The sequence below is a fragment of the Onychomys torridus genome, chromosome 21, assembly GCF_903995425.1.
Source record: "Onychomys torridus chromosome 21, mOncTor1.1, whole genome shotgun sequence".
Classification (NCBI taxonomy): domain Eukaryota; kingdom Metazoa; phylum Chordata; class Mammalia; order Rodentia; family Cricetidae; genus Onychomys; species Onychomys torridus.
Window position 1 is genome coordinate 46021171 of NC_050463.1, and position 26647 is coordinate 46047817.

At 51.3% G+C, this 26647-nt stretch overlaps 1 protein-coding gene across 8 annotated transcripts in view; it reads right to left on the minus strand.

Moving 5' to 3' along the window:
* Positions 1–193: 193 nt before the first annotated feature.
* The window catches only part of Lpin1 (lipin 1), a 76776-nt gene continuing 50322 nt past the window's right edge, over positions 194–26647 (minus strand). For 5 of the 8 annotated variants that reach the window (XM_036170744.1, XM_036170742.1, XM_036170749.1 and 2 more), the window contains 11 exons: positions 24979–25048; positions 21857–21934; positions 21607–21699; positions 17556–17635; positions 13186–13312; positions 11736–11884; positions 11015–11101; positions 9859–10011; positions 6260–6374; positions 5361–5464; positions 194–1619 (listed from right to left, as the gene is read on the minus strand). In XM_036170744.1, the coding sequence (XP_036026637.1) occupies positions 1460–1619; positions 5361–5464; positions 6260–6374; positions 9859–10011; positions 11015–11101; positions 11736–11884; positions 13186–13312; positions 17556–17635; positions 21607–21699; positions 21857–21934; positions 24979–25048 (1216 nt within the window). In that variant the 3' untranslated portion in view covers positions 194–1459. The remainder of the gene's footprint in view (positions 1620–5360; positions 5465–6259; positions 6375–9858; positions 10012–11014; positions 11102–11735; positions 11885–13185; positions 13313–17555; positions 17636–21606; positions 21700–21856; positions 21935–24978; positions 25049–26647) is intronic. The other 3 variants (XM_036170750.1, XM_036170748.1, XM_036170747.1) reach the window with 1 other exon arrangement.

Genomic DNA, 26647 nt, shown 5'->3' on the forward strand with positions numbered 1-26647 from the left:
TTCGCTGTCCATTCCTGTGAACTGTGACCACATCCGACCCTCACAGAACCCAACAACTACAACGAGAGCAGTGACTCCAGGGTCTCTTTCACAGAAAGAGTAAAGGTCCGTTGTTTTGTTTGTTTGTTTTTTCACCCTCTTTTTTTTTCTTTATCTTTTCTTTTTTCTTTTTTTTTTTTTTTTTTTTGTCTCCTCTGACTCAAACAATGAAATTTAAATAGGAAGATCTTTCAGGAGTAAAACACTCTTTAAAAAAATAAAACTTCCAAAAGTAAAGCAAAATCTTTTTATCAAAATACTTCTTTCATTTTTCACATTGTTCTCTGAGACGGTTCAACAACTACCCTCTATCAGCTTAAAGAACATCACTCAAATTACTCTTTTTCCCCCTTAGACCGAGTGGAAAAAGCTAAGTTAAACGAATGATTCGGACATTCCAGAAGATCGGTGTGTGACATACACAGAATAAGGCTCTTTGGATTGTCTAGCACACTTGACTTTTAATGTGCTCCTGACAGCTGCATTCCTAAGGATCTGGCTAGGACGCTCACAACAGCAGCGAAATAAAGTTATTTCTGCAAAGAAAATCATTTAACCTCTGGAAACCGCGTTTCTTAAAATCACTGGTTTCTTTAGCGGCATCATTCCTGTTTGGCCTAAGTGCCGTTCCAGTCCTCCTTAGCGGTGCTCCCTGGCTGGCGGTGGCACGCAGATGGAGGACACCACAGACGCTGCCCTAGGGACTACCATTTTAATGTAAGGCATGGCAGTCAGGAGAACTAGACAGTGCGCTCCAAGCAAATGGCTGCTGCAGATGTGTTAAGGCATAAATAGCCCAGCCTTGAGCTGTGAGGATGGGAGGAGATGCGCCAGGGGCACTGGCCACCTTTAACCAAAGCAGTTCAAGAGCTCATCACCTACAGTGAGACTAAGCCAGCCATGCTGCAAGGGACTGTCTATAAAGTCAAAGCCTGAGGGCCGGGACCCAGCAAGGCCCAGGTTCCTTCCCTCTGGAGCACTCAGACTCAGAGAGGAGCCCATCCCTGTGTGTGGAAGGCGGCACAGATGTCACTGTCAATGGGAATGTGCCCCTTATGCTACCAACAGCTGTGCACATCCGAGTTCCTAGGGCACACTGATCCTGAGACAGCTGGCCGCCTCTGCTAAGGGGTCAACACCCATCCTGCACATTAACTAGTTGCTGGCCCAGGCTGGAGAGTGCAGCCCTATGTATGTTAAACCAGACAGAGGACTGCCTTGCACACTACTAGTGCAACCAACCCTCATGCAGCACACGTATGGGATGAGTTGCAGCCTCCATCCACCCTCCACGCTTAGAAATGTCACCCAGGGCGGGCGGGTCAAGGGAGACATGCTCCTCTCTTGGGCGGATGGCCGCACACCAGCCTTCCCAGCAGCTCCAGGGTCCCCACAACCTAGCCTTTAATGCTTGCTCGCATCAGGCTGAGGCTGAATGTACGTCCTGGTTTTCAAAGGGTGGCAGTGGTTCTCTCCAAAAGGTGAAGTTACTGAAAGTGTCGGAACAGGGGAAGTCAGAGGAATGGCTTCTCTTCAGCAACGGGAAGACGTGGTCAACCACTTCACAGAGCCTCACGTAGCTGCAAGGTAAAAAAGGCAGGAGGATCACTACCCCTGGAGCCACGGCAGCTACCTGAGGGCAGTGCCAGGGCTACACTGCAGGCTGGGGAGGATCCACGACCCCAACTCCAGTGAGGAGCGTAGAGCCAGTCTAGCCTTATGAATTAACTGAAGGGAGAGGGGGAGACAGAACATCCAGAGAAGAGATGGCTCCCAGGAGGAGACAGCCTGACTATGCATGAAGAACAGACAACAGGAGCGGAGGTGTGGGGATGTACAGAGGGAGATCAGCATGGTCAGGGGCATCTATCTGCCTGCAACCGAGACCATGTGTGGCTGCCTGCCATGGAAGCCACAGGTAGGGGTGCCTGCCACGGAGGCCACAGATGGGGTGCCTGCCACGGAGGCCACAGGTGGGGGTGCCTGCCAGAGGCCACAGGTGGGGGTGCCTGCCACGGAAGCCAAAGGTGGGGGTGCCTGCCAGAAGCCACAGGTGGGGGTGCCTGCCACAGAGGCCACATGTGGGGGGTGCCTGTCACGGAGGCCATATGTGGGATATTGGGGAGGAACCACAGACAAAGCACATCTTTAGAACAGCAGAGACACCACAGCCACAGTGAAAAGATTCAGGGTCCCGGGCTTCTCAGGATGCTGATTTGGCATCACTCCTGCCCCGTTCCAGCTGGGTGATCTCAGGCAAAGGCTCTGAAGTCTCTGCACCCTGACTCCCTCTACCATGAAGGAAGGAGAGCATCACAAACAGGACACAGGCAGGGATTCGGTAGTGTGTACTGGAAACCCATTCAAAGGCAGATCACCTCCACTTCACGAAGAAGTCCCTGGCCATGGCCTTACTTACTGTGTGACTCTGGGCAAGTGTCTTGCCCTCCCTGAGCTTCCAGCCCTTCTTCCTCAGTGTGTGGGACTGGACCACACAGGAGTCTCCAGCACTCCCTACCTCAGGGCACTTCCCCTGTCCCCAGGAAGATGCTGCCTACCACAACCTACTGCAGAAAGAAAGCAGTTCCACGTATGGACCTGGAAGCCCTCCAGGCTCCTCCACACAGTGATTCTGACATGCCCAACCCTCTCCCACACAGCCCCTCTCCACTCCCTCGTGCCAAGAATGAAAAGGTGCTTTCGAAATCCGAACTCCTGGAGTTAGCATGTTCTGAGGCATGAAATGACTTATTCAATAAGGCTGCGTGTGTGTTTAATAAAGGGCCTCCAACGGACTCGTGAGAAACAGTGTGCCTGCACAACGCAGGGAACCTCTCTTAGTATTATGCTAAGAATTATGTCTTTCCTGGGGATTAAAACAAACAAACAAATTGTTAAAATACCTCCTGACTTGAAGGCCTATTAGCCTGAGGTTTGTGGCTATGGGGGTGGGGGGGCTCCCCGCAGGGAGCTGTCCCCTGCCAGGCTGCAGAAGCCACCAGCGTCAAGCTGGCAAGGTTCCCACGCCCTGGCAGCTGCGCCTGCTCGGTCTGGGTGGCCGTTCCACCCTCCAGGCACGGGGTTCCCTGGAGCAAGGACAGTACATTCCCTGACTGCGAAGGAGGGGAGTTCTGACCTCGGTACTCCACCCAGGGGGGCTCTATCACTTCAAGACGGTCCACAAGGTCATCCCAGCCTCCAAGGCACAAGCACCTGTGTGGCTAGAACTGGTCATACCCAAGGGCCTGCAAGATGGCGCAGCAGGTAAAGAAGGGCTTGCCTCAACAGTCTGGCAGCCTAAAGCCAAACCCTGGAGCCCACAGAAAGGTGGAAGTAGCAAACAGCCTCCACAGAAGTTGTCCCGTGACTGTCACATGTACACTGTGGCACATGCATGTACTTGTCTGAGCATGCATGCGCGTGTGCACACACACACACACACACAAACATGCACACACATACACACATAAACATGCACACACATACACACACAAACATGCACACACACACACAAACATGCACTCACATGCACACACACAAGCTCACACATACACATACACAAACATACACACACATACACACACAAACATGCACACATACACACACAAACATGCATACACATACACACAAACATGCACATACACACACACAAACATGCACACACATGCACACACACAAGCTCACACATACACATACACAAACATACACACACAAACATGCATACACATACACACAAACATGCACACACATACACACACAAATTAATAATAATGAAAAGGAAACATCATACCAAGTTCTGGACCTTGGTATACATGCTTCCTAAAGATGAAAGAATCATCTCAGAGAACATGTCTCACCCAACAACACATCTGACCTGCTACAGGATAGGAGGGTGTGGGCTCCATCTTCTCCTCTCCCCACACCTAGAGAGCTGCTTGAGGACCTGGCCTGTCTAGGAAGCCAGGAAACCAGGAAGCCAGGGCTCCCTCACATCTGGAACTGTTCTAGTCAAGCTGGACTCTAGTCCAGCTGGAAAAAGAAAAAGAAGGACCATCTCCAAAGTGAGAAGTGCCCTGGCGGTCTGTCTCCCTCCCAAATCCAGACTGGCCTGGAACTCACGACAGACACAGCCCACAGCAATTCTCCTGCCTCTGCTTTCCCAGGGTGCTGGGATTACAGTGTGAGTCATAACCATGCCCAGCTCAAAAAGCATGGGAGGCACTCGCAAACACCAGGAGGAACCTCGCAGCCCACTCCTCAGATCCACGGCTCCAGCTCACGTCAGTGCTGTGCCGCTCACGCCAGAGGCTGTTTTCCAGGTTAGCACAGATCACATGAAAAGACACAAAGCCATGGACGAGGCAGAGTGGTGGTGCCTGCCTAGGCTGACATACCCAGTAGGGCTGACATGAGAGACCCATGTGAGATGAGGCAGAGCCAAGAGTGATGTTACATGTACCACACTGCCTCACTCAACACAGCAAACCAGCCAGGTGTGGCGGCGCGCCCTGTGATCCCAGTACTGGGGAGAATTGCAACGTTCAAAGCCAGCCTGGACTCCATGGCAAGATCCTGTCTCGAACAAAGCCAACAAGAGTGACCCAGGGACTGAGAAGGGCACCTCTGTGCTCATGTGGCGTGCCCAAGGCCTGGGCTCCAACCCCAGTACCATGGGGAAGACACCCAACGACTCACTTGGGTTACGTTCCAAACTGACATTCGAACTCGGCCAACTGAAGGTCTAGTTTCTGAACTCATTCAATTCCGTTACCCAGATGACTCCAGCCTCTAGTTTAGGCTTTACACTCTGAGGGGTCTGACTTCGCTCTATTGTCCAAAAACTAAACTGGAGACAGAAGACGAGGAGTTGAACTCCATTTGGGGGGAATTAAAGATTAAAACAGGCTGGGGAGATGGCTCAGTTAATAAACTGCCTTCCTTCATGAGAACTTGATCCACATAAAAAGTCAGGTGTCATACATGCCTGCCACCTCAGGGCTGGGGCGTTGGACACAGGAAGGTCCCTGAAGCTCACTGGCCAGCCAGACTAGCCAATGGGTAAGCCCCAAGTTCAATGAGAAACTATGTCTCCAAAAATAAGGTCAAAGTGATTGAGAAAGACACATGACACTGACCTCTGACCTCCACATATATGAACACATACAACGGTATGCTGCATGCATGTGTCCACACACACATACACATGCAAAGATTAAAACAGAGACAGCCATGGATAAAAAGGTCTGCAATGGACGGGGATACCGGCTCCAGGACAGTGGGGGAGGGAGGGGTCCAGTTCCTGGGGAACAGATAATACTCACGAGCTGATGTTGGTCTTGGCGTGTTCCTGCACCAGCTCGCCCTTGGGGTTGACAGTGAAGATCCTGTTCAGGGACACTCCCACTTGCTTGTAGGAATACACATCCTATGTTTAGAAAAGGTGATTTAATATGTCGGGAGGGCAGAGTTCACTGCACAAACAAGCACACACCGTGACCTTTCATTGAATGTCGCATTACCAATTTTCACTAACTGGTGCTTCATCTCAGGGGACTGGGGACCCAGTCGGCTAGTTTTCTTCCCTGGGCCTCAGTTCCTTCAACTCCTCAGGAGCTGACCTAACCTGCCACGGCCCCTGCAGTACTGGCCGGCGTTCCTCAGGTTTATTTTCTAACCTATTTTCTCATTCCGAAATAATCTGCTACAGGTTTCAAAAGCAGAAATTTCCAGTTGAGTAGTTAATACCCAGCTATATAATATAGAATACAGAACCTTCTAGCAAGAGTGAATCCACCTACATAGCATCTCCACACATTTCCTCCACCCTATGAGTCTTTGCTGCAGACTTCAAACTGAACCTTCCAAAAGCTTGGGTCACACACACCATCCCCACACCTTCCTTCAGCCAGGGAGCTCTCACTGCATGCTTCGGGCATCGGGCAGGGCTGGCACGGTCGTCTCATCTCTCAGGAAGGACCCGGTACCTTCGGTGCCCTTGTTTTACTAACTTGATGAGGAGTAATGTACAATTGCAAGTTTGTGGCCCAGGTCGCCAGCTTCAGAGGCCTTCAAAGAAGACCAGAGGCCCTGTCTGACATGCTGTTAGCCTCTTTGCCTTAGAGGATGCTCACTTAACATGCACCCCTCAGCCAGGCCTTTGTGAAAGCTGCCAGCACCAAGCACAATGCCTTGAGGCTCCCCTCAGCCCTTGGGTACTTACGGCAGGGCGGTTTCCAAAAGCAGCGTAGAAGGGTTCTGTGTTCGGGAAGAACAGGTTTTTGATGTCGGTCAAACACTGGACTTTGAACTTTTCTGGCTTCTTTTCAATCACTTCTCTATTAAAACACACAAACACTTAACTGGTCAGCATGGGGGGGGGGGGGCTTCGGTTTGCATTAAAGTGGTGTGAGGACCATCAAAGCTGCTTCATGGGTAAGGAGACTCGCTGCCGAGTCTGACACCCGAGTGTGTGCCCCACAACCCACTTTAGAAGGAGGGAGCTGACCTTTGACTTACACACACACACACACACACACACACACACACACAAAGTTAAGAAGTCATTTTAAAATTTAAAATTGGTCTTCAATGTGCAAGCTATAAACTCGGCCCAGCAGCCCAGAGAAACAAACTCAGAATGAACCACACTCTCACCACAAGAAAAATGCAAAGCACCAGCCCCAGCAGAGGGGTGACCTCGGGAACAAAAGTCTGTGTTAGCATGGGCCAAGCTCACTGGTGAACACAGGGGCAAAGTCCCAAGGACATCTATAAATGCAAAGGCAGGCAGGGTAGAGAAGCAGGGTCATGACAGGAAAGCAGGAGTCATGTGACATTTAAAACCGATCCCGGTAACGATCTCTCACATATAATGAGATTAAGAAAAAGGAGATCACCTGGGATACAAAGACACTGGCCACTGGCCAACATCTCGTTAGGACGAAAACTTTTGAAATTTATTGTTATTTGTATGTATGTGTGTCCATGTGTCAAGTGGGTGTAGGCAGCCTGTACAGGCCAAGAGATGATGTCCATTCCCCTGCGGCTGGAGTTACAGGTGTCCAGCATGGGTGCTGGGAATCAAACTCTGGTCCTCTCCAAGAGCAGAACATGCTCTTAACTGCTGAGCCATCTCTCTAGCCTCAGGATAAAAATTCTTACATCAAAAATAGAAAGAAAAAATAAAAAGAAAAACCTACTACAAAAAGCTGGTTTGGGTGGCAAACACCTGTAATCCCAGAGGGAGGGAGGGAGAGGCACGGAGATGGCCGAAAATGCAGGGGTCGGCATGGTCTACCTACTGAGTCCCAGGCCAAAACAGGGCTCCGTGCTCAGACCCTTCCATAAGGCCCTACGGCTAACATGGGGGGGGGGGGGGCGGAGCACAGCAATGGCCTCCAGCCAAACAACATAGGAAAAGGTAATAAAAGCTATAAAACTTAGAATTTAGGGGTCAAAAAGATATGATGGACTTCTTGGTTAAAACTATAAAAACTCGACAGGCGGTGGTGGCGCACACCTGTAATCCCAGCACTCGGGAGGCAGAGGCAAGTGGATCTCTGTGAGTTCGAGGCCAGCCTGGTCTACAGAGCTAGTCCAGGACAGGCTCCAAAGCTACAGAGAAACCTTGTCTTAAAAAAAAAAAAATTCAGAGCTGGAGAGATGACTCATTGGATAAGCGCACTGGCTGCTCTTCCAGGGGACCTGGGTTCAATTCCCAGCACTCACACGGCAGCTCATAAATAACTGCCTGTAACTCCAAGATCTGACACCCTCACACAGACATACATGCAGACAAAACATGAATTCACATGAAATAAAAAAGTAAATCAATTGTGAAAAAAAATATTAAAAACTCACTGAGACACAATAGAGAAGAAAAACCTAAATAAAACAGACAGACCAGTTTCTTGAACTGGATGCTTCGATATTATATTGAGCTATTAATCCTCTCTAAACTGGCCTCTGGATTCACTGCATGTTCATTCAAATCACAGCAGACTTTTGGATGCGTCAAGGAAACTTGGTTCTGAAAGCCGCTGGGCAGAGCAGTGGGCGCAACACAGCTGGACACTGCTGAGCTTGGGAAGCAAGCACCCGGACCATGGATACTGGTCAGAAGAGGTCCGCTGAGAGGCATGCGTGCATGTGTGTGTGTGTGTGTGTCTGTCTGTCTGTCTGTCTGTCTGTGTCTGTGTATCTCTGTGTGTTGTGCATGTGCGTGCGTGCGTGTGTGTGTGTGTGTCTGTCTGTCTGTCTGTGTATCTCTGTGAGTTGTGTCTGTGTGTGCATCTGTGTGGGTGCATGCTCAAGTGCAGGGACCAGAGGTCGGTCTTGGGTATCATTCCTCAGGTGCTGTCCCCTCCTCTGTTTCTCAGACAAGGTTTCTCACTGGTCTAGAACTCACCAAATAGGTGAGGCTGAGGACAGTGAGGCCCAGGGATCCACCACATCCATTGTGTCCTGAGAGACTGGAACCTTTGCTGGACCTCACAGTCAGAGCTACAAATACATCGTGAGGTCACAAGACTGAAGACTGCCGTCCTACTGTGTGCTCAAGCCTGTTTGTCTGACCTGCTTTTAAGAGAACAATGTAACCATCAACCTTAATTGCCTTGGAGTTCCCATGTGATCAGTGTTTACAACCTAAGCTAATGGATAGCTGTAACCTTAATTTAGGTCCTCTTCCATGCCACTGACCCAGAGTAACCCAGAGCATGTATGTTTGTGTGTTGTGATAATTATTTACTGAAAGAAGCAAAAACAGAGGTTAGAAGCAATCTTTTGTTGTTGTTTGGTTTTGTTTTTGGTTTTTTGTTTTGTTTTGTTATTGAGCTGAGGATCGAACCCAGGGCCTCGTGCTTGCTAAGCAAGCACTCTACCACTGAGCTAAATCCCCAACCCCAGAAGCAATCTTATAAACAAACATCCACAATAAATGTTGAGCACAACATTTGGATATTGCGTGGTAAGCAATGGTGTTTGTCATCCGGGTCAGTCAGGGTCAGCTGGAGTTAGTGACTTCAGCCCTTGTCAAACTGTTAAAGATTTCTGAAAGCATCCTCCACCCCATCCTCAGGTGATACTTTCTCTTTGGTCCACCAAACACAAAGTCGAAGCCCTTTGTTAGGAAGAGAGGCACACGTACACACAGGGACACACAGACATGGGGACAGATTCACAAGTCAGGCAGGCACGGACTCAGAGACACAGCGGACAGACAGGAGGACAGAGCACACATGGAGAAGGACATTGAGAATTCAAACCCGGGTTCACTCTTGGTTAGAGGACATCAAGGAGAAGTGTCACACCAAGGGGGAAGTCCTTCATTAATGTGATACTGATGCATTATTGGTGACTCGTTTATTATTAATGCATTCAAAGCAACTGTATTTTGATGCCTGGTCGGCTACCAGGGCGGTACCTGTGTAAGGCATGGGGTGGGCTATCAGGACAGTACCTATGTAAGGTATGGGGTGGGCTATCAGGACAGTACCTGTGTAAGGCATGGGGTGGGCTATCAGGACAGTACCTGTGTAAGGCATGGGGTGGGCTATCAGGACAGTACCTGGTAAGGTATGGGGTGGGCTCTCAGGACAGTACCTGTGTAAGGCATAGGGTGGGCTATCAGGACAGTACCTGTGTAAGGCATGGGGTGGGCTATCAGGACAGTACCTGTGTAAGGCATGGGGTGGGCTATCAGGGCGGTACCTGTGTAAGGCATGGGGTGGGCTATCAGGGCGGTACCTGTGTAAGGCATGGGGTGGGCTATCAGGGCGGTACCTGTGTAAGGCATGGGGTGGGCTATCAGGGCAGTACCTGTGTAAGGCAGAGAAGAGGCTGCTTGGGCTGAGCAGAAGGGGCCCCTGCGGCAGCACAGTGCCCCTCTCATTGACCCAGTGCAGGTAACCCCTCGTCATGTCTGCCATCCCAATAGCACGTGCCGAACAGTAGAGAAACTTGTAGCCGTTCCTGAAAGACACAACGCATCCACCTTGAGCAGCACCGTGGCATGGAACTTTTCGGCATCCCAAGCCCTTATCTCCATCTGCTCGCTCTATGAAGAAAGGGTGGTTGCAAGTGGCGCCCAGGTGAAAGTCTGTGTTCTGTAAAATGTTATTGCCAGTTGAGAACGAGCCACACCACCTCTCACGGCATCGTAGACTAGCACTCTGAGTCCTACCTAGAGGAGCCTTCCCCTGGGATAGGCCACCATTCGCCTCTTCTGCACACCAGGCCACACCATGCTCCCCACAGCTGGGCAGTGGTTGCTGAACCCTTGGTAAGCACAAGAATGAGGGACACTCCTCGATGTGGGGTCGGGTGGTAAGACTTGGCCACCACTGAGAAGGGAAACAGCACAGACCGTCCTGCCCAGGTCTCTGCACAGGCTGAGGCTCTCCTCGTCATCCCTGAGCCACATGCTCTGAGCCCTCCACGCAGCCCAAGATGGCCAGAGATGCCCGCGGGACTCAGCACGGCCCTGCCCTCAAAGAGGATGGGGGCAAAACAGCCTCCACCCAGATATCCAGGAGACTGTGGGCAGGCTCTGACAATTATGAGACACAGCATCCCGGCTTCCACCCACCCGGTGCCCATAGCACACAGTAATCATGACAATCAAAAATGCCTTGAAGCATGGTTGGTCACTTGTGCCTGAAATCCTAGCCCTTGGGAGGCAAAAGCAGAGACTGTGAGTTCCAGGCCAGTCTGGACTACACAGCAAAAGACCCTGTCTCAAAATTAAGTCTCTAGACACTACTGTATATTAAATAGTTGAGGGCCACTGTTGTGGAGAGATGGAACTCTGGTCTCATTTGTAATCCCGGGCTGAAGGACAATCTTCCCTGCCACCCTAAGGAAGCAAGTTCTACGTCCTTGTAAGTCACCCCATGCTCGGAGCGGGAGGGTCTGTATACAGAGTGGGGGTCACAAACTGGCAGTTATAAGACAGGAATCGGTGCTCTGTACTTACTGGCTTACTTTATGATACAGCTTTGCAATGCCCTGGTGGGTCCAATCCTTTCCCAGCGTGGGCAAAATATGACCAAGAGTATCCGATCTAAATAAAAATGAAAAATACATATATAAGCTAAAGGTTACTGTAAGAGGAGAAGAAAAAAATGCCTGTTTGACTTTGAGGCACTACTCACGCCCCATAAAAATAGTATGAATGAGGGCTGGCAAGACGGCTCAGAAGATAAAGGTGCTCGCTGCCTTGGTTCCCAGGCACCACCCGGCAGAAGAAAACAGACTGCCCCCAAGCTGACCCCTGAGGTCCATGCTCATGCACATGTATGTGCACCCACAAAAAAAAAAAAAAATGTGTTTAAAAAAGAAACTGAAAGAAACAGAGGCATGAGTAAGAGCCGTGGCTTCCTTAGCATAAAGCCCAGGCTACAGAATCAAGTGAGGACATTAGGAAAGGCTCTGGTGAGCCACCGTGCTGAGGACTGCCTTGCCAGTCCCAAGTGAGGGCCTGCTAACCATTCCAGAACGGCATTCTTCAAAACCAGGTTGGAGAGAGGATACCCAGGCAGAAAGAAGCCAACAGGCCCTAGTGGCAGCTACTGAGGCCAAGGTGCTGCCCTATCTGTGCAGTTCCAAATGCACAGGAAACTGTACGCTCCAGCTCCCACGATGCTACCCAGGGTGAGGTGGAAGCCAGCTCCAGACCATGATGCAGCCAGACCCACCTGGTGATGGTCCCATCGATATCCGAGATGATCACTTTATCGTCCCAGTTCCAGAGGTAGATGGTGCCTTCACAGCGACAGGTGCCCTGGTACTGTGTGGTGACGCTAAAAACCACATCGTTGGGGCCATTCTTCAACTTCAAGCTTTTCTGAAAAACACGAACCATTTGTGTGCCTCATGGGGAGGTCCAGATTCAGGGGTTGTCTGGCCTCTGCAGGCTTTAAAAAATCAAGCCTGGCTTCCCCAGGCCACTGCGAAGTTCTCTCCTCTGTTCCCAGCTCTAGTTCTGTCCAGGGCTGGGCAGGCAGCCTAAGTCAGACCCAGCTCTCCCTGGCCCCACTCACGAAATAGTCACCCACTCTTTACAAATCATTCTGCTTCTAAAAGCAGTGCTGACCTGATCCAGTCCTTAGAGAGCAGGTACACAGAGTTCAGACTGGCTGCATGCTTCACCCAAGTCACACCGTTACACAGGAAGTGTGAAGGGTCCCAGTGTGAGAACACAAATGTAAGACAGGCAAAAGTGTTTCCCTCAATAGTGTGTTTTTATTGATTTCTATAATGACACAGACTGGAGAGAGAGGCCTTGAATCCATAAAAACATAGAGCAGGCCCAAGCACATCATACCAAATTCAGAAACCACACTCCTTCGGTTGGTCTTCGGTCTTTGCTGGTATACTCTGAGACACAGCAGCTGGCCACACAGACCCACAAGGTCGGCTCTAAGTGTCCCCCCCACCCCCGGGTCCTACAAGTGGTTAACATGGGGTCATCTTTTCCCATTTAATACCATCCTGTCAAAACCTGCTCCCCATAAATTCTTACATTAGATACACAGACTTTAATGTAGAAAAGCAGAGATGCCTGCTCACTGGATGGCCTTGATTTGAAGGAAGTTCAGTGTTGGAAAGGCCTCATTAAAACTATTCACACACACATACACACACACACACACACACACACACACACACACACACACACACACACCCACCAGAGAAGGGGGACCCTTTGCTTCCTAAAATTCTCTAAACTCCATCACGCCTGCTTGATTTCCACCAATTTTGTAGATGCATTTGCGTTAACAAGCATCTCTCTCAAAGCAAACACACTCAAGAGAGACATTCCAAAGTCTCTCGGCCACAGGTAATGAGGATAAACGGGCTCAGGCAAAGCTGCCTCCTCCTCCTTCTAGGTCAGAAAAAAAGCAACTCAGAGTGCCAAGTCATGTAGCTGGTCCATGTGAACAGACACAAAGTCAGGGTGCAAACACAAGGCACTGAAGTGAGGGTGTGAGGTCACTAACAGGCACGCTGGCACAGGAAAGGTTCTGGGAAGAGCTGAGGGAGTAAAAAAGGAGAAGAACCCCCAGACCTTCAGAAAAGCCCTCAAACTATTTGCCCACTACCTGACAACTAGGAACACCGCTGTACTAGGAACACAGGACTCACCAACTGCTCCGACGTGAGCCGCAGGGTCTTTTTGTAGCTGACGTTGGACAGGAGAGAGAGATGGCTTGAGGTTGATGGCTTGGCGGCTGCGTGCTCTTCATCACTGGAGGATGACTCATGCTTTGTTCTGGAACACATGGGGAAGTAATTAGGAAACGCATCTGGGTACCCATTAAAAACGCATTAGGCCTGAATCAATGACTCAGTCAATTGGGTCTCCTGGGTGGTCATTTGCCATATGGCTTTAGATTTATCAATGAACTCTCCTATATCCCCATTCATACACAGCTTCACCGTTGAGGGGGAAGGGGCTGCCTCTCTTCATTCACTCCGGTTTACCAACTCTCATCACTCACTTTTAACTAGTGTGACTCCACTCCTGATGGGCAGGGCTACACCCATCCTGCCCAGAAAGCCACAAGCCCACATACTCTTCGGCCTCTTTTCTCTCCACTGAAGGCTGTGGGCCAAGCCTTAAGAGTCCAAATGTCTACAGTCCAAACACCATCAGTTCTCTCATAGCCAATTCCATCAATTCCACATATTCAATTCCAAACAATTAGAGCACTTCCTGGACCTACCAAGATTTGCCACCTCTAGCCCCAAGACTCCTGAAGTCACTATGCACCAAGAAAACACTGCCTCTGCCGGTACAGAATCCACAGACTAATTCTCCAGCTCGTCTAGTGGCTTCTCCAGGCTGGGGCTGGGAGGCAGGGTTAAGACTCAGGCCCAACGTCTTTAAGTGCCTCACAGAAAGCAAGTTGGTAAATTAGTTGCTCCCTAAGGTCAATTCTATCCTCCAACCTAATGAGGTTTGTCTGCCTCCCAAGTGACTTAGCACCCTGCAAAGTACTTAACAATGGGCTTGGAAAAGCCAAGTGTCCCCAAAGCAGGCATGCCCCTGATGGTCTTTCTATTGCTGTGATAAACACCATGACCAGAAGCAATTTGGGAAGGAAAAGGTTTATTTCAGTTTATCACTGATAGAAGCCAGGGCAGGAACCTGGAGGCAGGAGCTGAAGCAGAGACCGTGGAGGGGTGCTGCTTACTTGCTTGCTCCTGGTGGATTTATTCAGCCTGATTTCTTGTGTAACAACCCAGGGCCACCTGCCCAGGAATAAATGCCGCTGCTTCTGGTGAACTGGGCCCTCCCACATCCATCACTAAATAGGGCAATACCTTACAGACTTGCCCATAGGCCAATCTTGTGGAGGCATTTTCTCAATTAAGATTCCCTCCTCCCAGGTATGCCTGGGCTTGTGACAAGTTGACAAAAATAAATAAATCAACCCGCACACCAACTTTCACATCCCTTTATACAAGACAACTGGCACACAGATCTCGGTCGTCTTTACCTCAGGACTGCTCCCCTCTCCTTCCAACCTGTCCCTGCCTCCATTTCCACTGGCCTGCCTTGTGGTCACCCAGATAGCCTCCCATACAAGCCTTTCCACCATGGCTACTCATTCAAGAAGTGGTTTACACAGCCTGATGCTGCCTGGGACCGAGGGGTCATCATGGGGGGCACTCTCACAGCGCACCCCCACTTCTGTGTGGAGCCAGATATTGCAAACAGCGGACAACAGCCCAGTCATCCCTGCTGTCTTCCGGCTTTTGCCTAATAAACCAATTACAGCACAGCCATCGGGGCTGGAGAAGCGCCTTGGCCATCACAAAGCTTGTCAAGAAGTTCTGGGATCAGTGACCATGTCAAAGGAGACAGGCTATGTACAGGCTGGGATTCCAGTTTTCTGAGGCAGACCTGAGCTCTGTGTGAGTCAGAGTGCCAACAGCAGCTGTGATCTGGAAACCCAAGGTTGCCCGCTCAAGGAAACGCACATTGTCCGACTTAAGATGAATTTCTCCCTGCCTTTCAGCCGGTTTCCTTCATTCTAAGTCCAGGACACACTGAATTCCACCCCACCAAACCTCAGGATGTGGCGGCGACTCTGGGGAGAACCAGACAGACACCTCCGTCCAGTGCCAACTGACTCCCCTCTGCACCTCAGGCAGCTCTCGCATAAAACGCTCAGCAGGAGTCCCTTCCTGTTCCAGTATCTGCAGATCCCATGAGGAGCTCTCATCCTCCTGAACCGACATCCTAGAGGTTTCGGGACGGGGCAAACCCAGTCCTGCGGCCTGAGCCACCTGACAAGGGCCCAGACAAAGACCCTCTCATCAAGCGGGATGAGGCTGGAGGCCCCTCGCTGAAGAGGAAGCCTTCATGCTCCAAGCAGTCTAGAGCACAATGAGATCCCAACAGAATTGCACCTCTTAGTAACAACAGATTGATGTGTGCCTCAGTGTGTGTGTGGGGGGGGGGGGGTAGGAGCGTGCAAGTGGCAAGAGCTCTGATTTCCATCTGCCGCCTAGGAGAGGAACAGCCCACTAAATCCATGCTGAAGGAGTCGGAAGGGAAACAGACTCGAAAACAAAAATGGGAGTTGTACAGTTGGCTGCCGGCGGCTCTCGGGTGGGCATGTGGACAGCCACAGAGGCTGCCACCTTCCGGATCTCGCCCCCCTGAGAGGAACGGGGTGCTCCTCGGCAGCGCGCCCACAGCACTCCTGCCGTGGTCCCCTACAGCGGCTGCAGACAGCAACAAAAGGCCCCGAGTCATCTGAAAGTCTGTGTCCTGATGAGGAACTGTGAGCAGCACTCAAGTCAGCGCTTGTCACAGTGCACTCTTTTCAAATGGCATTTTAATTATTTGTATGGTGACAAGCTGTTTGCTCAGTTGTGGGACGTTGGGGACTATTCTGTCAATCAAGTCTGCCAATTAGGAAAACATTTGGATGCCAATTTTTCTAAAGGCATCTATGTGACTCTGATATGCCGGGGAGTCACGGGCCCCGCCATAAATGACGAGATTTACATTCCTCAAGAGAACCTCCACACATTTCAGAATCTCAGTTCCATCACACATGAGCCAATTTATGATTTTTCAGGTTTGATAAGTGTGATTTAGAAGGGGGAGGACGGGGGCTGTTTCTCCGTATCAGCAAAAGCACCTCTCCACGGTCCAGATGGAAAGAAAACCCATCAGAGCACATGAACTCCAAGAGCCGTGCTCAACTCAGGAGGGTTCCTGGATAGTGTCCTGCTGTCCCTCCACCCTCAGCCCGTCCCTGTGTCCCCGAGCCCCTGCATGGCCAGAAACAGGAAGAACGAAAGTGATAAGACAGGGTGGCGCCATGTGCTCTGTGTCCCGCCCCTCGGCCAAAGTGTCACAGCCCATGCTTTCTAGCAGCTCCCTGGGCCTCAGACCCTCTCTTCCAGTCTAGGCCTGGTCTGTGGCAGCAGTGGAGGTTTGGAAGACACCCGGCACCTGGCCCATGTAACAGGTCTTCAAATCGTTTAAAATGCCCAGTGTAGGATGATGACATGTCCTTCAGGAGACTGTGGTCTGATCACCTTGTCCCAGGGTCACTGTGAGCATCAGTGAGGTGGGAGGGGAAAAGAGATGCCAGCGTGTCTCTCATCTTGTGTCACAGATGGCGACACAGAGGGGCCATCCGCCACCACCCCTGCCCCGCCCCTGCAGAGAGACAGAACTCCTGAGCAGAATGCCAGGAAGACAGTGTTGAGGTTCACACTGCTGGACAGCTCACCCATTCCAGGAATGGGCACAGGAGAGCACGGGACAGCAGGGTCAGGAGAAAGGGCCACCGCCTGGACACCAGCGGCAAAAACAGGAAGCCTCCTGCTTCAAGAACATCCCAGCTGAGAAACAGCCCATCCGTACAGAACATGCTGAACTCCCCAGTCTTCAGTTCTTCCTCACGCCACCCCCAACTAGTCTCCAACAAAGCAGGCTCTTCCTTGCCAACGGCACAAGTTCCTACTTTCAACAGAGAGTTCTAGAAATACCATAGTCTAAGGTACAGAGCTGTGGCTAGGAGCCAGGAGCCATGAAATCTAAGCCAGCTTCCCCTATAAATGAGCCAGCAAACAGGGAAGCCCTCATCAGCTCAGGAAGAGTCCCGTGTTGACCTCTGACCTCCACATGTGCACTCCCAGGTGTACACACATGTACTTGTGTATGAGCATACCCACACACACAGAGACACATACCAGATGCCAGGACTATGAGAGACATTCTAGCCAAGTAGCTCCCTGGAGCCTCACATTGACCTCAAGCCTTCGCTATGGGAGAGAGAAGCTGCAGATGCTGGATAAATGGGAAGACCATCTAAATACAGTGCTCCTGATCTCAGCCACCTAATGACTCCAGGGCCAGCCGGAACCGAGGCCTAAGAAACGAGCCGCTGACTGACCTCATCAGTGTCCAGTGGGCCTGCACACGACCCTAACTCAGCCCAACAAAGGGGTGGCATCACTGCCAGAGGGACGCCCCGCCCCCATACCTGGGGGCCAGGCCAAGCTGGGAAAGCTGTTCTTCTGTACCGTGGCCCGTCCCTGGCAGGCACTGCTCAGGCTTGCTTTCCTGGAGGAAAAGAAAAGAAGCCATCAGAGAAGGAGGAAGGAGAAAGGATGTTCCCAAAAGCTTGGGTCCCACCACAGGCTCCCTAAGGCCCAGGGCAGGGCAGCAAAGGCACACACCCAGGAAGAGGACCTGGACCCAGGAGGCTCTGGGAGGTGCATGTTTTGGCAGGTGCCCATTCCTTCCCTGCCTAGAAATATCGTAAGATTAAGCTGAGAAACATTTTTGACAGAAACGAGTCTGTTAGTTATCTGTAAGTGTTCCTGGTACCCAACCAAACACCATCGACCCTGTCACAGGGGCACATGCTTGAATGGGGGTTGCCTGGATTCCTGAGGGGTTTCACAGTATTTTCTTCTAATTGCCAATAGAAATGTTCAAAAATATTTGCATGCCATATTTTTCTCGAGGAAAATGAGAAAGCATTTCTCTCTTCTAATGCTGCATAATCCTAACGAGAAATATAACTTGGGCATCCTGAGAGAGCCTGGTGTGACTAAGAGAACTCTAGGCCCAGGCCCACTGCTCTCGCCTGGGAACCCTAGGAGCAGCACACTACTGTTCAGAGCTACGTCTCCCCACTTCTCACCCACTTCTCAAATGGAATGAGGATGCCGATCCATCATTGCTGATCCACCAAACAGAAAGCCTGACACACAGTGGAGAGGGGAGGGGAGGGAGAAGGGGGAGAGGAGCAGAGGGGAAGGGAGCAGAGGGGAGGGAGGGAGTGAGGGAACAGGACAGACCACTGAGTCAGAAGAGGCCAGAGACCATGTCAAGGGATGAAGGAGACAGAGTGAAATCACTTTGTGTGTGCCCTTTCCTAGGCATGGTGGCTCATGCCTATAATCTCAGGGGAAGTTGAGGAAGGAGGACAGCTGCAAGTCCAAGGTAAATGGGGCTCTATACAGAGTCTGTCTCAAGGGGGGGTGGACATAAATCAACACAACAGTCACAATCCTAAAGTATGAGTGCTGGAAACTAGTCGGAACCATGCCCTCAGCTGTTGGTTAGACGCAGGTCTTGCTATGTAAGGTCCTGGCTGGCCTGACACTCACTGTGTACCTGGGCTGGCCCCTGACTTGGGGCAATTCTCCTGTCTTTTACTTCGGGTTTTTTTGTTTGTTTGTTTGTTTGTTTGCTTTGGGGATCTTGATTGGGGTTTTGTTTGTTCTGATTGTTTGGGGTTTTGTGTGTTTTGTTTTGTTTTGGAGACAGGACTTCACTACACAGCCTTGGCTGGTCTTGAACTCACAGAAATGCACCTGCCTCTGACTCCTGAGTACTGGGATTAAAAGGCCTATACCACCATGTCCAGCTGTTGCTTGCTTTTATAAATACAAAAGCAGTTGATGTAACCATTCATTTATTACTGACTGAATGATTAAACTATGTGGCTTGGCTACCACAGTTAACAACTTTTCACTCAACTAATTCAGAAAAACAGATCTATCTGAATAGTTGTATTTCCATTCTTTAGAGAAATACTTAAATGCATCAACACTCCTTACTTCACACTGGCATTCTCCTTAATTCCAACTGCTGAGACTCTAGATACCCTACAAATAAGAGGTCTTTGAAATATAATTCTGCCTAAAATTCTAGAACCTTCTGCCCTCTGAAAAACAAACTGGACAGCCCTTTATGCTGGAAGTCCCCTGCAGGAAAGCGTGCATGTTTGTCCTGACTCGCTCAGACCCTTGCCGGTAACGCAGCAGGTGGCAATCACAGACATGTTAGCAGCATGCCAAAGAACAATTAGACCTGCACACAGTGCTGCACGGCTCCTCCTCCCTTTGACCTCACAGAATCCGATGAGGCCAGTCATGGCTCTGGTAGTGTTTACATAGCCTCCTGGTTTTCCATACTGCCTCGGGAAGCAGTCGTTCAATAAACACACACCACGTCCCTACGCCAGCTCCACAGCCAACAGAGCTGTAAGCGGTTTCCACTTCAGGGAGCTCAGGGTGTGAGGAGGTGGGAAATGTTAGTCAAGCAGTGAGTGTGCAATTATAAATCCTGACAAAGTGCACGAGGGAAAAGGTCATGGCCCGTGAGAGCGGAGCCAGCAGACCAGGTTAATCTGGCATGAAAGGAGGAGTCGAGCTGCTGGTTAATTGAGGGGATCAAAGGGATCCTGACAGCACTAGGCGGCAGAAACAGCATGTGCAAAGGCCCTGGGGTAGACTCTGTTTTGATCGATTATGCTGAAGTGTAGAGGGAAAAACAAGACAGGACAAGCAAGGGAGGTCAGAGCTAGAACACACAAGTGCTGTAGGATGCTGAGGACCTTCACCATCACTGTAGGAACCCTGGGAAGCTGCTACAGAGGTTGAGCAGGGGCTGAAGACATGAGGCTCTGAGTGAGCTCTCAGCACCCGCGTAAAAGCTAGGCACAGTTATGCGAGCCCGTAACTCCAGAGCCGTGGCAGGTGGAGGCAGGGGGCTCCCCAGAGCTCGCTGGCTGAAAGTCTAGTTCCAGGTTCAGTGGGAGACATGGTCTCAAGGAAATAAGGAGAAAAGTAATAGAGCAGGACACCCAATGCCCTCCCCTGGCCTCCTCAAGCATACATGCACATGCATGCGCACACATACCCGTACACATTACCACATACACATACATACATACATGCATACATATATACATACATATATATACACACACACACACACACACACACACACACACACACACACAACCAATAACTAGGAGGGGGTTTAAGCAAGGGGCAACATAAATCAGGACCCACCTTAGACAGGCCAGTCCAACTACAATACAGAGAACGAGAAGGAGGGGACAATGATGGACTCAATACCCAGCTTGAAGGAGCCAGGGAGAGGGGAAGGTGGTCTGGAGCGGAGAAGAGCTGAGGGGCAATGTTCTAATCAGGGCGACACTCTGCAGCCTCACAGGCCTCCGTGGATGAGTCTGAGAGGGCCATGTCTGGCCACAGAGGGACGTGGAGCCTTTTCCTACCCTCTGCTTCAACAGAGGAAAACCCTAGTGTGCCAAGAGCAACTCTGACTCCATGACCTGACGCTTGCGCTTCGCTGGCTTAGTGACAAACGGGTGTGGGGTGCAAACGGTCATCTGGCTTGTCTGGTTTGGAAATAAGAACGGAGTCATCCTAAAGGCCATGTGTGGGTGACCAGAGAAAACCAGGAGGTGAAAGTCAGATGCACTGAGGGGCTGGCCGGAGGAGGGGCAGTTAAGAGAGGGGAGAAAAACCAGAACACTGAGGCCACACGCAGGGAAAGTGCTCAGGACAGAGGCGGAGAGATGGAGAGAGGCCCAACAAATCAGGGCCTTTCAGAGGTCGCAAGCAAATTCTCATGTATCGACCCGACCCTGCAGAGCCCTGACCAAAGAGGCTTCGCTGACAGCCATGGTAAGACTCGCTGGCGTTATCCTCACCAACGTAACTTAGTACTTTAAAACATAGGTTATGGTGAAACCCTTCTGTGCTGGTTACCATTGCCAAGGTGACAAGATCTGGGCTATGTTCCTTAATCCGGCGAGACCCACCCTAAATGCGGGCTGAGGAGAGAGCCAGCTGAGCACCAGTCTACCTCTCTGCCTCCTGTGGACAGAATGTGACCGGCTGCCTCATGCTCCTGCGCCCTTCATGTCTGCACCATCAGGGGCCACGCTCTCTAGCTGGGAGAGCCGTTTTTTGTCAGGCACTCGGTCCCAGCAACTAGACATGCACCTCGTACGTCTTCTTTTTATTGATAAAGAAACCTCAGCATGGAAAACAGCTTGACCGGGGTCTGCAGGCCAGAGGGTGGCAAAGCCAGGCTCTGTTGGCCCCTCCTCCTCCTCCTCCTCCTCCTCCTCCTCCTCCTTCTCCTCCTCCTGCTCTTGGCCCCTCTCCAGGAGGGCCAGCTCACAGAAACCCAGCATTATGGTGTTCATTTCACTCACAAAACCAAATGCACTCAGGGCACCTGCCAGGCCACGCTCCCCCGCTTACCTCCTTGATTGTGGCGTTCCTTCCCCTCCAGGAAAACCACCATCTGCCGCCTTTTTTGGGCATCTTATCCCTCATGATGGATTCCACAGTGGCCTGTTTTAAATGGATGGTAACATAAATGATGGAACCAAAATAAATAAATAAATAATAAAAAATAAAAATCAACTTAGCACACTTGAAACAAACTAAAATGTACTTGCAAATCAAAGGAGATGGAAGAAATAAATAAACAAAACATAACTCAACATACTGTAGGTGGACTGAAAATTTTAGAAAGGCAAAACCTAATGGCGTCCAAAATCACGTGAAGGTAGCTGAGGCACGAAGACTTAAGAGGATGGGAAAAGAACCAACAACAGCAAACAGAACACAACACGACAACAGGGGAGAGAGAGCGGGAGATCGTTAGTGGTTAGTAGGTCTGCCGTGGTCGGTTAAAATGGCTGACTGGTTACGATGCTATCAGTCTCAAATGATTACAAAATAAGACTGGAAAGAAATAATGATCACTATGGTACAGGATCCAACAGCTCTAGACAAAAGTCAAAATATGCAGGCTTTTTTTAGTAAATATGTTTCCAAAGCTTAACTTGATTTAAAAATCAAGAGTTAAAAATAAAATTTAAATGGATACCTTGAATACGTCAAAGTTTGATGGGGGAGATTAAATATGAAATAATGATTTTATAAGTATTTCCAAAGAACAACGTCTGTCTTAAGGCTATTTTGGGGCCCAGGCAAATGTTATCCCATTTTCCTTCCTCCTTTTAGACTGATTATAAGTAGCTCTTCCTTAGCTAGTGGGGAAAGACTCAAATCTTTCAACCTAACAGGTACAGCTAGTAGACAAATCATTCACAGGTTTAGCCTCAAGTGTGCAATTCCTACTTCAAAGCTCCTCAGCTCACACAGAAGACAGACCAAGCCCGCTCAACTGCAAACCGTGCATACGATGTCCAGGGACCACACGCTCCCCAAACCTACTGTCCGCTTCCCCCGGAATCCATCCACACATGACAAGCCCCAGATGGAGTCTACGGCTCTTTTGAAGAATCCACGAACAAAAACAGCACAGGAAGCCCTCAGACGGCACCACAGTAGGGAGCTGCCAGTCCTGCTGGGTGCTTCAAAGCTACAGCAGTCTACAAACTCAGTGCTGGTTCATGAGCAAACACATCACGGGAACAGAAAATCTAAAGATGAAGACATGAGCCTAAATGTACAGCTAAATGGGACCACCAGCACCAGCCATCAAGAAGGCCACCTCACCAGGGACACCAGGGCGATCCTGAGGTGATTCTGAACTGTTTGGGACCCTGTAGGTCGAGCACCTGCCTCCCTCCAAGCTGTGGTCCGGAACCAGGCAGCAACGTGTTCAGGGATACTCTCAGGGGAAGGTGGACCCAGCTCCAGAAACAAAACCCCACTTTGGCTGTTCCATTCATGATCACCCCGTGGCTCTGCCAGAACCGATTCAGAAGCGGTCAAACTTTGGGCAATGAGACATGAAGAATCTGTCTTGTACAGGCACCCCAAATCATAGAGCATTCTTTCAGCCTGCCAACCATTGTCACGGAAGATACTAAATCCTTAACAGTTAAGCTACTGATATGTTCTCCAGCAGAAAGGATCCTGACTCGGTAACCATCTGGAGCGGGAGGGATTTGAGTCCCCAAATCTCCCTCAATTACTCTCAAGATAAAATACTGATGGATAAAGATTGAAAGTAAAAGGAAGGACTAGAAGAAAATGTGGGTTATTTTACCAACGAAGAGGTAAGAGCATTTTAATGTGCTGGCTATGTATGATACAGAGTAAATGCTACATAGAAAATCACTTCCATGCTAGAGAAACACCGTCAGCAGAGCCCCAGCCCCTAGGCCACCGGCTCACAGCCCTCAAGGAGCCCTCCGAGCCTCGCCTGCCTCCTCCTCTGTAAGCTCCACATCTGCTGCAGGGCTCTCCTTCTTAATACTTTTCAACCCTTGAAACCAAATCCTGGGCTGTGGATACAACCTGGCAGGGACATAACTAAAGTCCCTTTACAGAACACGCCTAGTCCAGTCCCCAAATACGGAAAAGGGTCACCAAATACAAGCTCACCACCCCAAACTAGGGTACACACACACAACCTTCCAGAGGCCAGCCCAGACTAAACAAAGTGAGATTGCACCTCCCAGAACCTCAGACTCTGCAATCACCGGACAGACTGCAACAGTCGGGGGTCACCAGGCACAAACTGCCTGAAACTCCGCAGCCCACGAAGGAAGATACAACGAAGACACGAGCCACTCCAGGCAAGCCGAGGAGATGAGCACTCCATGGCTGGGGGTCTGACTTCCTCATTCAGCTCTGCCTTGTAGCCACCCCCTGTTCTCACAGGCAGGTGCTGAGCTAAAGTCACATCCTTACCCCTGCCTCCCCATCCTCATCCCTGCCTCCCCCGTCCACACCCCTGCCTCCCTCGTCCTCACCCCTGCCTCCCCATCCTCATCCCTGCCTCCCCATCCTCACCCCCTGCCTCCCCGTCCTCATCCCTGCCTCCCCATCCTCACCCCTGCCTATCCCATCCTCACCCCTGCCTCCCCATCCTCACCCCTGTCTATCCCATCCTCACCCCTGCCTCCCCATCCTCACCCCTGCCTCCCCATCCTCACCCCTGCCTATCCCATCCTCACCCCTGCCTCCCCATCCTCACCCCTGCCTATCCCATCCTCACCCCTGCCTCCCCACCCTCATCCCTGCCTATCCCATCCTCATCCCTGCCTCCCCATCTTCACCCCTGCCTCCCCATCCTCACCCCTGCCTATCCCATCCTCACCCCTGCCTCCCCACCCTCACCCCTGCCTCCCCATCCTCACCCCTGCTTCCCCATCCTCACCCCTGCCTCCCCACCCTCACCCCTGCCTCCCCATCCTCACCCCTGCCTCCCCACCCTCACCCCTGCCTCCCTACCCTCACCCCTGCCTCCCCATCCTCACTCGGCCTCAGTGAACCAAGCACAGGGCTGGATTCTTAACAAGGCCTGCTGACAGTGGCGGCTTCTGCATCTGACCCAGTGCCCGCTTCCAGCCTTCCACGGCTAAACTTTCTCTCCTCGGCCTCACTTAGCTCTGCACTCTGGTGTCTGCCACTCTGCCCACTTGTAATCCCGGCCTAGGAGGCATTGGGAGTAGGATCGTGGGCCTACAACGCCATAATTTTGGAGGCTTGCCCTGGTGAGGAAGGGAAGCATGATCAATGTGCGAGGGAGATCTGAAACACTGACATGGGTCCTCGTGAGCAGCATCAAGACACCACGGCCTCAGGCTTCTAAAGTCAAACAGCGACTCTCCCAAACCTGTCCCTCCTCTTCATCCTGTTGGCGCTCACCTTTGGCAAAGGTTTCTGGAAAGCCTGCATCGCCAGAAGTAGAGGAGCTGCTGTTGTCCAGTTGTAATACCTAACAAGATGAGGAGACCGTGTCAGAAGATGGGGGGGGGGGGGGCAGAGAGCCTTTCTACTGTCATGTGGAGCGTCGTGGGACCCCAGTGAGGTCCTTTAACAAACTTCCCGGCCCTCCACATGGACCCTCTCTACACACCGACTCCCTTCCCAGCCCTCCACACAGACCCTGTCTACACACTGACTCCCTTCCCAGCCCTCCACACAGACCCTGTCTACAACTGACTCCCTTCCCAGCCCTCCACACAGACCCTGTCTACAACTGACTCCCTTCCCAGCCCTCCACACAGACCCTGTCTACAACTGACTCCCTTCCCAGCCCTCCACATGGACCCTGTCTACACACCGACTCCCTTCCCAGCCCTCCACATGGACCCTGTCTACACACCGACTCCCTTCCCAGCCCTCCACATGGACCCTGTCTACACACCGACTCCCTTCCCAGCCCTCCACACAGACCCTGTCTATACACTGACTCCCTTCCCAGCCCTCCACACAGACCATGTCTACACACCGACTCCCTTCCCAGCCCTCCACATGGACCCTGTCTACACACTGACTCCCTTCCCAGCCCTCCACATGGACCCTGTCTACACACCGACTCCCTTCCCAGCCCTCCACATGGACCCTCTCTACAACTGACTCCCTTCCCAGCCCTCCACATGGACCCTCTCTACAACTGACTCCCTTCCCAGCCCTCCACATGGACCCTCTCTACAACTGACTCCCTTCCCAGCCCTCCACATGGACCCTCTCTACAACTGACTCCCTTCCCAGCCCTCCACATGGATCCTGTCTACACACCGACTCCCTTCCCAGCCCTCCACACAGACCCTGTCTACACACCGACTCCCTTCCCAGCCCTCCACACAGACCCTGTCTACACACTGACTCCCTTCCCAGCCCTCCACACAGACCGTCTACACACCGACTCCCTTCCCAGCCCTCCACACGGACCCTGTCTACACACCGACTCCCTTCCCAGCCCTCCACACGGACCCTATCTACACACTGACTCCCTTCCCAGCCCTCCACCCAGACCCTGTCTACACACCGACTCCCTTCCCAGCCCTCCACATGGACCCTGTCTACACGCCGACTCCCTTCCCAGCCCTCCACATGGACCCTGTCTACACACTGACTCCCTTTCTCCTGTTCACCTCACAGCCACGGTGAAGGTGAAGGGTCAGCAGCAGGTAAGGCAGCAGGGTGAACATATGAACATGCCACTAGCAGCTAGTGACTAGCTGGACAGCAGCCAAGTCCCCTGGGCGGTCCCTGCTCCAAGCCATGTCCTACTGAACTTCATGGAAAGGGGACAGATAACTCTGAAACCTCCTAAGTCAATATATAAAACACTTGCAACTTCCTCTCGGTGGGAAAAGTCCGCCAATAGTCTGCAGAACCTACTGCACACCACAGACTGAGCTTAGATGGTTATGTCTCTATGCTAAAGAGCAGCTGTGCCCTTAGACCTAGGACTACATAGGGTTGGAGTCCCACAGTCCCACACCATGCCTGACATGGTCGATTTCAAGATCTATACAGACACGTGTTAAAATCCACGGGCGGGGCTGGGGAGCCAGCTCAGTAGATA